At 36.8% G+C, this 11,363-nt stretch overlaps 2 protein-coding genes across 2 annotated transcripts in view; one reads left to right on the top strand and one right to left on the bottom strand.

Annotated features, from left to right (window-relative positions):
• The window catches only part of LOC116300818 (uncharacterized), a 37,875-nt gene extending 30,545 nt beyond the window's left edge, over positions 1 to 7,330 (bottom strand). The window contains exons 1-9 of the mRNA XM_031709774.2: positions 6,225 to 7,330; positions 5,366 to 5,461; positions 4,618 to 4,728; positions 4,365 to 4,475; positions 3,991 to 4,101; positions 3,566 to 3,673; positions 2,096 to 2,227; positions 1,160 to 1,318; positions 13 to 108 (exon numbers count right to left, since the gene is read on the bottom strand). Of these exons, the coding sequence (XP_031565634.2) occupies positions 13 to 108; positions 1,160 to 1,318; positions 2,096 to 2,227; positions 3,566 to 3,673; positions 3,991 to 4,101; positions 4,365 to 4,475; positions 4,618 to 4,728; positions 5,366 to 5,461; positions 6,225 to 6,786 (1,486 nt within the window). The 5' untranslated portion in view covers positions 6,787 to 7,330. The remainder of the gene's footprint in view (positions 1 to 12; positions 109 to 1,159; positions 1,319 to 2,095; positions 2,228 to 3,565; positions 3,674 to 3,990; positions 4,102 to 4,364; positions 4,476 to 4,617; positions 4,729 to 5,365; positions 5,462 to 6,224) is intronic.
• A 1,104-nt stretch (positions 7,331 to 8,434) lies between these two features.
• On the top strand, positions 8,435 to 11,287 carry LOC116300836 (failed axon connections homolog). Its single transcript, XM_031709793.2, has 2 exons — positions 8,435 to 8,887; positions 9,926 to 11,287. The coding sequence occupies exons 1-2, from the start codon at positions 8,577 to 8,579 to the stop codon at positions 10,353 to 10,355; spliced, it is 741 nt and encodes a 246-aa protein (XP_031565653.1). The 5' UTR covers positions 8,435 to 8,576; the 3' UTR covers positions 10,356 to 11,287.
• The last annotated feature ends 76 nt before the right edge of the window (positions 11,288 to 11,363 follow it).

Raw genomic sequence — 11,363 nt, forward strand, 5'->3', positions numbered from 1 at the left:
AACCATCCTTACTTGTACAGTCGAACCCATCACCAGTATATCCAGAATTACAAACGCAACGATGATCGACACACACAGTATGGTCGTGACATGAATCACAGATATCGGCTGTCAAAAGAGAGACAAAAAAAAAAAAAAAAAAAAAAAAAAAACCACTGCTGTTCAATAGATCCCTTTACCTTCCTGTGCAAATTGCCCATTTCAGACCAAATGACATTCCCCTGAGAATTGTTCTTTTGTGATGAACATGTTAAAATATTTACACATGAAAGAATCAACTCCCAAGAGTGGCATCACATGGTCTGAAATGGGCACAACAAACAACGAAGGTAAAGAGGTCCATAGACCTCCTCGGCTCGGGCGAGCTTGATCGTAATGTTTTCTCATTTCACGTGTCATTACATAGAGTATACTTTCTTTGTTTAATTTTTGCTCATGAGAAGACACATGAATATGGATACAATTCAAACAAGTAATTTATTCTAAAAAGAATGACACGTACGCGCGCGGTCTGTAATGGAAAAACAATGCGCCTGAGCCTAGAAGGTCTATGCTGATATATCACCAATATCAACCACTATTAAAATTTCGTTTCTTCAGATATCATTTGTTCAGAGGAAAACTGGCAAAGTACCATACTATTTGGGATTGCCTTTAAGGGGTGCAAGCTGGGAAAGACTTTATTTCATCTGATCTCGCACCCAAGTTTTGTCCAACAATCCTATGTACAACAATGTGGTCATCAGCAGTCTTCCTTTTAACTTGGTCCTTCTCATCGCGTTGTCATGGAAAACCAGAAAAACGTTTCTCAAGGTACGTTTACGTTTATAGTTTAGTTTCGCTTTGATGACAGGAAATGACGAGGACCCTATGTATGTTAAGGCTATGCATGTTAAGGATATTGCAGTGGCAGCAATATTTACAGTTATTTTATTTTTTTGCGGAGCCCGAAACACACAAAGGCGAATATATATAGCCCTATATACGAGAAATGCAGGACTTCTGTGATTCCGGCAATTGATATTTCATATTTTTGGATTATGGTTTTCTGTCAAATATTAGATAGGGATCGACTAGTTTTTCATCTATATGTCACTGGTCTTCTGTTATGGCTCAAATATATATAGTGAAGAACTTTGAAAGATGGTGGTTAACTTACTCTCACACTGCTTGCTCGTGTATCCTGGCCGACAGATGCACTTGTAATAAGGGTGTTGATGCATGAGGTTTATCCATCGCTTGCTTAACATGTTTTGTTTGTACAGATCAACGCATGTGCCACCATTTTTACAGGGATCACCTTTACAGAAATTAGGAACTGTGGAGAAATATTGCACATAAATACCAACAAAGCATATTAGAAATGGAGAGAAGGGAATGAAAATGGGAATGAATGGAAATAGGAATGAATAGGAATAGGGATGAATAGGAAGAAGAATAAATAGGAATGAATAGGAATAGTAATGAATAGAAAACACACATGTTGCATAGAACAGTAGGAAACGATACGAAAGTGCGTCACGATATAAAATCTGACCACTTTAAGCAAAACATCTTGAAACACTATGACGCTAAGCGAAACGAAAAACGATAGGTAGGAACCTGGATAAACACGGCACGGTACGATATAATGAGCCACGACAAGAATCGACACGACAAAATACAGTAAAGCAGTTTTTGTACAGTCTGTATGACCGTGAAAAGCTCAGTGCTCAGAAAAGAAAAGCTCAGAAAAGACGGCTAGCTTTGCTATGACCGTGATTTTATTTAGAATTTTAGTTGGCTGATTCTCGCGCAAAGTGATTTGTCTGGCGTATGCCTTGCTTTGTCAAGACTGTGTTTGCGACGCGAGCTTTTGAAAGTCATATAAAAACTGTTGTATGTCGAATCATACACGAACACGATACCGCACGATATATCATAATCCCATCCACACGATGTGACCAATTCGTCACACGACATGCGACCAGACGGCAAAAGATGACACAAGTTAGCGCATCTCAAGGCCTTTATTCAGCACAAACCACGGTACAAACCGAAAAATGTTCCATATAACATTATATCTGTAGAAAAATATAATGAAGTACCAAAATACCTTCACATTTTTTTCCTTCGAAGAACACTGGACACGTGCAGCTGTACGCCCACTTGTTATCACCACCGGCCGTTGCTTGAACCACCCCACAAGCGCCTCCATTCAAACATGGGTTGCTATGGCAAACGTGCTCTAGAAAATGAAAATAGGAGGTTTGTAAGTTACATTACTCCCTTGGCTATTGCGTTATTATTATTATTATGTGAAAAAAAATATATTGACCAAAATCCACTTGGTCGTAATGTTTTCCCATTTTACATCACCTGTTATTCCCTAGAGTATCATTTCTTTGTTTAAAGTGCTACTACGACGAAAATCGCTCAAACTTGGATTCAGCTGAAACTTCTTAAAAATACTCTTTAAAGGTCCAATAATCACTGTATGAAGTGTTTTCTCGATATTCAGGACGAAAGTATGATATTTTTACGATTATTTTTTGGAGTCTGTTACGTCATACACTCAACATCAAACATTGCTACATATATTTCTTTGTATATAAATCCTTAATTTATTTTATTCCTTTGAAGCCCAAAGGGTGGCTAATGTGCTTATTTCACATTACTTGTGACTATAATTTATATTTTGGGGTGTTTGGGTATTTCTTTCTCCCTTTACTACTGATATTTTGATCATAAACTACAAAGAAATGTATGGAGCGATGTTCGATGTTGAGTGTATGACGTCACAGACTCCAAAAAATAATCGTAAAAATATCATACTTTCGTCCTGAATATCGAGAAAACACTTCATACAGTGATTATTGGACCTTTAAAGAGTATTCTTAGGAAGTTTCAGCTGAATCAAAGTTTGAGCGATTTTCGTCGTAGTAGCACTTTAACGAATGTGCATTAGAAGATCACAAGAAATGCATAAAACTGAAAGAATCTTTGAAAATATCGTGGTCTGAAATGGGAAAACATTATGCGGATTTAGTCCATTATATTTTATAGTAAATAAATTAGTTTATTCATGGATATACAGCATAACAAACATCTGCTTATGTTAGGATAAATAGTAAAGGAAGGAGCTACGAATGGGGTTTGAAAAAGAGGGAGAGGAGCAAACACAAGGGATGGTTGGGTGGCAGAGTGGATTGATATAGGTGCATGAATGGATGGACGGGTTAGTGGAAAATGGGTGACTGAAGAATCTATGTATACAACGATCCATTACAGTGCGAATCGAAAAACCGTGGGCAAAAAACATTTCAAGAATGTTCAATAGCCGCCAATCAGAAGCGTTATATTGTTATCTTTCCGTTATCTTGTGTTAGAAAGTCAATTTTAATTGGCCAAAGAAGAATATTTCTAGGTGCCCACGGTTTTTCGATTCGCACTGTAATGGATGGATGGACGAATAGCTTGGTGGGATCCATCTATTTTTTTATCTATTATGTGTTCATTGCATATGTTTTTGGACTGTTTGGTGAGTGTGGAGACGGATGGATGGATGGGTACGGTAAATACGCACCTGAACATAACCGACCAGCATAGCCCTTGGTACAGATGCAAGGTCTCGTTGGGTTTTCAACACAAGTGGCTCCGTTATGGCAAGGATTATCATAGCATACCTTTTCCACTAGCAAACAGTTAAAGCAACTCAGTTAGAAGTTTAAAATTTCAAAGGTTTTACCATTCTGCACTGAGATATATTGCCGTAATGAGACAATCTTACCCGAGTTATCGCTGGCAGACTTATAGTACACCATGAAATTTCAACTCGCCTCAAAAATTATTGCAACAACAAATATATAAAATTCTGCACGTTGCGAGCACGACATTATCATCATCTGAAGACATCATATTCGTTGGCATCAAGGACTTCAACTAATTCAACTTCAACTTCATCGCCATTTTTATTATTGTCAAATCAAATATGGCCTTATGATCATTTACCTTGACAGTAATCTCCTCCATAGTGTGCAGTGCAAGAACAATTAGCTTTGCCCCGAATAATTGTACAGGTTCCACTATTCAGACATGGGTTTATAAAACAAGGATCCGCATCTGGAAATAAAAAATGTCACACAGCATCCATCAACAAGATATTTATTCTTAAGATAATGAAACAATTTCCTTGTGGGGATTGCGGAAGCAAATAGCTAAAAGACAACTGATACCTTATTGGACGAGAGAAAAACCCAAAGTCTCGACTGCCGAAATCGCAGATGATATAAGTAAAGGCTATATATATATACAAGGAATATGTAAGGGCTCAGCCTGGCTGCTAGCCTAGCAAAATTAATTAATTTGGAGCCTGCAATCTTTACCTTTACATCTTTCCCCTTGATAGCCTGGTTTGCACGCGCAATTGAAGTTGTTGTCTATCTGGATGCAAATGCCATCATTTTCACATGGATTTGGTTCACAAGAAGTGAATTCTTTAAAGGAAAGAAAAGCCCATTATATAATTTAAAATAATCTTAAAAACCGATCTAACCGAAGAATATGGGAAATGTCTAAATTCTATGCCAGACAATTCTGAAGTGTAAAACATGAACGTCCTAGAATACCGTGGCATACCTTCACATGTGCAGCCTTTAAATCCTTTTGGACAAATGCACTTGAATCCATGGGCATCTTCAATACATGTGCCATTATTGTGGCATGGATTGGAATGGCAGTATAACAGATCTGTATAATACATTGAAACGTTACACATCACTGATATACTCTTTGCAGCATCCACCATTGATGCATCATTGATATATTCTCAATCCAGTTCAATATGCCCTTTGCAGCTCAGTAATGACATGTTGATTAATTCGCGTATATTAAATGAATATTTTGATTCCCATGGGTGAAATTAACTGGAGACTGCAAACAAACTTTCTACAACCTGTTTCGAGAGATCGTAATAAAACTACATTTCGTAACACACTGGTTACACATCGCTTCATTCAGTTCTTAACAAGTAGCTTAAAAGAATCACCAATTTAAAATAGCTTAAACAAAAATTTTACTCTCCAGTACAGACAAGTGACCGTTAACTGCAAGGGACGATTTGGATAACGATATTCTTTTCCAATGTCAGCTGTACTCGGATGGAATTGCTTGGCTCCAATTTGGATTGGTACGCAACCTCGAGCCGAAAAGCTATTTCAAGAGGATTTCTTTGGCAAGACAGGGCAAAATTCAATCTTTATCTATCTTGACTAGAAGAACTCAAAAGACAGATCGAAAATTTTAAACCACGTTTACCAGCATTAGACTAGCTAGTCAGTCTCCAGTACTTAATTGAGGCTGCATGTATATGACAGTCTTTTCTTACCTCTACAAGTCTTTCCTTTAAAGCCAACGGGACACATGCATAAGAACGTACCATTGGGAAACTCTTGCACTTCTCCACCATGAAGACATGGGTTTTCTAGAAAAGATAATAAGAAAATAAATATAAGTACAATTATTCATTTTGGGATCATCTTTAGTAAATTAAATTGCATAAAACATTACCTCGTAGCGGTTAGTGCGTGGTTTCGTGTAAGACACATTAAACAAGAACGATCCCATTATATTGAAAACAGCCGAGCGGGAGCTTAAAAGCACTTTCATGCAGTATGGACCTCTTTACCTTGGGCCACGTGCCATTCCCTTAAGTATCATGCCTTTGGTTAATGGCTGTGCATGAGAAGACACACGAATATGGATACACTCAAAAGTATCATATTGTCAAGAGAATTAGGTCCAAGGTAAAGAGATCTATTGACTCCAACTTACTTGAGCCATGCTCGAATAAGGAACCTTCATAATCGTTCATAATTAAATTATTTCCCTCAGTTTCAAATCCGCGATGAAGAGTCTATAGGAAAATTTTTTTTTGTCAATGATTCATTCGATGATTTGCTTTTTTGTCAGTGCCACCATGCAAAAGTGGGAGCAGTTAAATGACAGCACTTTTGATTCCAGTCAACTCGGGACTGTCACTTGCTGTCAAGTGGCATTGCTTTTTCAGTATCTTTCGCCAGGGATTTTTCTCCTGTAAGAGCGAGATGTCCGTAATATCGGGGTGTCCGCAAGACAAGACTTTATTGTAGTAGGCGCAAAAATCCATGGCCAAATTCAAAGCACAAATATTAGTCCACGTATTAATTAATGGAAATTGCATCACATATACATACTCGTTTGCTTACCATTAAACTGATTAACATGAACGACCTCAACCGGCGGTGGAGCTAATGGTGCGGGCATGACAACACAATCCACACACCCAGGACACATTTCACAGCTAATATAACCAGACCCAGACCCTGATCCTTCATCTTTCTCGGTTGCACTTTCAGAAGGATCGTCCCTTGAAACATTACTCAAAACTTTAAAAAGGGTTTTGTTGACAATGGAATTGATAACATGAGGAGAGATCTTGGGCTTCACTATTTTGTAGCCTCCTGGTAACACAGTTGTATTTCCTTGCGTCGTATTTGCAGCTTCTTCCAAAGTTTCATTTACAATGCTTGATATTGTTTCGAATTGCGGGCCTTTTGAATTGTTTCCCGCCTTATCTAGTTGTAAAAGAGCATCACCGTTATACATCCCTCCAGAACTGAATTTCCTATGATTTTCACTGAACTGACTTTTTTGGTGATCCACTTTTTCACTGAAAACATTTCCTTGATTCAATCTCGAATTTGACGGCAAAACTTCAAATGCAAAGAACATCAAAACCAAAAATTCAAATAAATAAACTTTTTCCATCCCAGCATCAGTTAATACTTTCCTTTGCGTCGTAAAAAAATCAAAAAAGTTTGGTCTTGGTATTTGTAAAAGAAAAAATAGATTATACCTATATATGTTAAAAATGAAGACAAAATAGAAAATAAATAATTCATCGACAGCTAGCCTCTTCAATTCAAGTGGTTCGTGAAGCGCGCTCAACGACCTGCTAGGATGACACTATGAACACAAATAACAAGTGACAAGACGTGAACACATCGTAACTGTGTTGAATAGGATACAATGAAATTGGAGACCGAGGAGCCCAAATGAGATATGCCTGCTAAGCTGCACAGGGAATCTTCAATAGATATAGAATAAACTTGGTAGAAAATTCTTTTTTTTTTTTTTGTCGTAGTTAGAATTACCTCTTTTAGGTTAAAGTGCCTATCAAAATTCTGAAAAATATTCTCAGTATTGATTCTACATGGGGCAAGATGTTAGATAACCCGAATTTTTTTTATAGTTTGAGTGCGGCTTCTTGATATTATAAAAAAAGGTTATTCCATGCCATTTGCTAGACTTAGCATACGGCATAGAAAAACCTTTATAACTTCAAGAAGCCGCACTCAAATTACGAAATTTTTTTTCGGGTGTTTTAAATATTGCCCCATGTAGAAACAATACTGTTAATAAAAAACTGCTTTAGTCATGCCTACAGTTGTTTTAATATTCAATAAAAACTTGAAAATTAACTTTGTATATAATCCAAGACACTTCATAATATTTAAAGATGCGTCATAGATATTAGAGAGTTTTAGATTGACTTTTTTCCTTTATTTTACTTTACCTTTTACAAACCTTCTCACCAATTGCAAATACTCTTTTGTTTTTCTACTACTTGGACTTTTTTGCGATTCTTTTTCAATAATTTAAAAGAATTTTTTACTGGTCAACTGACGTTTCACGTTTGACGTGAACGTAAATCTAAATCTAAAACTATTATTACTAAATTACTAAATTATAATTTCGTTTCCCCAGAAAGGATTTTCATAAATATCGTAGCCATACGATAATACGAATCATAGAAAGAAGCATTCTGACTAAAGGAAATTCAGTGTCACAAAACGCAAATTGTGACAAGCTGCAGCCAGAGTTTATCTTGTTTGCTAAGAACTGGTGATCTCAATAGGTCAATATCAACTTCATAATTAGTCGAACCTCACGGAAAGAAGTCCACCATTGTTCTCAGTGAATACGGCTAATGTGAAGTTAGTCTAACAACGAAGATACACAACATTTAAAATCCAATATTTAACTAAACAAGTAATAAATTATGCGTTCGGTGTGTATTAATGAAGTAGAGAGAATAAGAGAAAAATATCAAATGCCCTTGGCAGGATTCGAACCCACAAGGTTCAGTAATACTTCAACCAGTGAATGTCTTTGAAGGAGCAAAGTTTAGACGAAATGGAAGACAAAGTTAACACATACTTGGTCAATCCTACCGAAAACGTAGTCAATATATCGCCACCCTGTCTTAAACTGGAAACCTGTGTTAGTAATATGGTATAGCAAGCAAAAGGTTGTGCACTGAGGTAAATTCCCTTCCCCCTCCCCCTTGTTACAAAAACCAAATCGTGACAAATGTCAGCCTGAGGTAATCTCCTTGACTTGTTCGTTAAGAGCTAGAGCTCCACTGATGCAAAACTAACGACGCACGCATGCAAACAAGATTTCAAAAGCAAGGTTCCATACTCAACTGTCATAATTAGGAAACAAGGTTCTAATACGATAAGGACTCGTCTTTGAAGGAGCAAAGTCTAGACGAAATGGAAGACAAAGTTAACACATACTTGATCGTTCCTACCGAAAACGTAGTCAATGTATCGCCACCCTGTCTTAAACTGGAAACATTCTTACGTATGGCAAACATCCCTTACAACCCCATTCGTGGCTGGAGGCCCTCTACTAAAGGCAAGATGCCTTGGATCGAGTATAAAGGAAAGGATGTTGCAGATTCTAATTTCAGTATCCAGTATCTCAGTAAAGAGTTTGGTGTTGATGTTGATGAGCACTTGACTGCAGAACAAAAAGCTGTGGCTACGGCTTTTCTTGTCATGTTGGAAGAAAACACCTACTGGTGAGTTGAGTATGGAGACAGAATACCTGTAGAATATCCTGTTTTAAGGTAGCAAAATATATTAATATTGATATAACTATCGAAATTTCACCTTTGATTGGTGACCGAAGTCAAACTCAGTGGAAAACATTGCATTATTTTTAAAGTGCCTATGACACATAAACCAATATTTTCAGCATTGATTCTACATGAAGTGAATAGTTGAATGGCAAAATATTTTTATATGATTTGAGTGATGCATCTAGGAGATATGATGACAAATAAACTCAAATGCCTCGGCTGTTTGCCGTGCCATCTTATTAAAAAGAAGTAACGCAATATCATGGCTTGGGTGCTTATTGAATATATTGTCACTACTGTGACGAGACGATATTTCGCTGTCGCTAGAGACATGGTAAGAGTAAGGAGTAAGGCGGTAAGGGTAAGGAAGAAGGGGTGAAATTAGTAAGGCAAAGACAGAAAGAATAAAAAAAAAAACAACGAAAAACAAAAAACAAACAAACAAAAACAAAAACAAAAAAACAAAAACAAAACAAAACAAAACAAAACAAAAAAACAAGCAAGATACAAAAAAAAAAAAAAGTTTTATATTCTTTTTTGCAGTGAAGACACTCGAGCCTTGAACACATAATGTTTTTTGTTAAAAAAAAAAAAAAAAAAAAAAAAAAAAAAAAACTGGCTTAAATCATAAACTTTAATCATCTTCGTTTCCTTGCGGGGAACATAGGCCCTTTATAACTTGCATACTGTAAATAATTCTTTGAAGCCACTCGACTAGATGGAAGATTAACTTTTTAATGTACTCGGAGTATTTAAACTCAATGCTTTATTTTAAAGGGTTGGAAACAGTAGAACGTTTATAAAATACTAACCTGCAGGATAAAAAAACAAAGCAAAAACAAAAACAAAAACACCTCAAAGTTTTCACGATTCGAGTGTCCTCATTCTAACCTGGGGAAACTGTTTCACTGCAGTGAGTTACCCATTTGTCAGTATCAAATCGGATATGTAAAATTTAATAAGTTATACTTTCTTTAGGACATTGGCCTACTATTTATGGTTGACAGATCATTCAGTTAAGATACGAGAAAGGCTGTTTCAAGACTATTCCACGCCAATGAAATATGTTCTCTTTAAACTCACTCAAAGAACCATCCGTGGATACCTTCATGGGCATGGAATTGGCAGGCACACTGAAGAGGAACTCTATGGAATAGCTGAACGTGATCTAAGAGCCGTGTCTGCTTATCTTGGAGAAAAGAAGTTCCTGTTTGGGGACAAGCCTTGTTTGACAGATGCTGTGATCTTTGGTATCGTGGGGCCTTTCATATGGGAAGTGCCAGAATCTCCTCAAGGGATGCTGATAACAAAGGAGCTCACAAATCTGGTGGAGCATGCGCAGCACATGAAAGAGACGTACTTTCCTGACTGGGAACAACTACTTTTCAAGCAACAGGCATCTGAGTAAAGAAAACACTTTTCCTTTGCACAAATGCAAAAATATGCGTATTTTTTTAGGCTGCAACAACGTGTGGAAATGCTACCCATTTTAACGAGTAAACAGTTTAAAAGCGAGTTTTCTTGTGTGACAAAAAAGAAATAAAATAAAATAAAATAAAATATTCAAGCGTTTAGTCTCCTTAAATTTGTTTTTATCAACTTTACATTTACCTAAAGAAACGAAAGCAAATAGGAAAAGTGATTGCGCAACTCAAGTTGAGTTGGCTTTAAATGCACGAATGACACATCTTAATGCAAGTACTTGATGGCACTTGACACTAGTCTGCGTGTAAAGTCTTACGAAGTATAGTAGCTGAGCTTTCTAGTATTACCTCTTAGGATTAGCTTAGTATTACTTTATTATTTTTATTGTATTTTAAGCAGGGCCCCTTTGGATACCGGCCTCGTAACTCAACGGGCCACCCTAGCTAAATTAAGTTTACATTTACATTTTACTGATATGTTAGGCCCCGTCCACACGTATCCGGAAATTTTTGTATCCGCAAATTTTTTTGCGGATACGAAAATGTTCGCGTCCACACGCAGCGTATTCGAATCGTTTTCACTGTCCACACGTATCCGTTTTCGTAAAATTTGCGGATACGGATACAAAAATTTGCGGACACGTGTGGACGCAACCCGTATCCGTAAAAAAAAAATTGCGGGTACAAAAATTTGCGGATACGTGTGGACGGGGCCTAAATTATGCATTGTTTATAAATTTCAATATCATGATTGACATGTAAAATTGAATTTAAATTAGCAGTAATAGCGAAGAATGTCATGCATGCAAGACTGATCGAGTACCCTTGCGTCCGTTATGCTTCAGATCTTCGAAGATAATAGTAAATAACATCTAATTTTACCTGTGATTCTTAAACATATTTATGTATCTTGGTACACAAATAACAAATGCCGAAACAAATTTCCATAATTATACTTGGGAAAGAAGATTCCAGAGTAAATGATGGATGGT

The sequence above is a fragment of the Actinia tenebrosa genome, unplaced genomic scaffold (assembly GCF_029948245.1).
Source record: "Actinia tenebrosa isolate PJP-AT-01 unplaced genomic scaffold, QUT_ActTen_1.0 PGA_scaffold13__45_contigs__length_12533684, whole genome shotgun sequence".
Lineage (NCBI taxonomy): Eukaryota > Metazoa > Cnidaria > Anthozoa > Actiniaria > Actiniidae > Actinia > Actinia tenebrosa.

What these genes read in the sequence shown, in the direction of transcription:
- LOC116300836 (XM_031709793.2), top strand. Translation starts at nt 8,577, where the DNA reads ATGGAAGACAAAGTTAACACATACTTGATCGTTCCTACCGAAAACGTA. An exon ending in TTGGAAGAAAACACCTACTG is followed by an intron (nt 8,888 to 9,925) that starts GTGAGTTGAGTA and finishes TACTTTCTTTAG; the next exon opens with GACATTGGCCTACTATTTAT.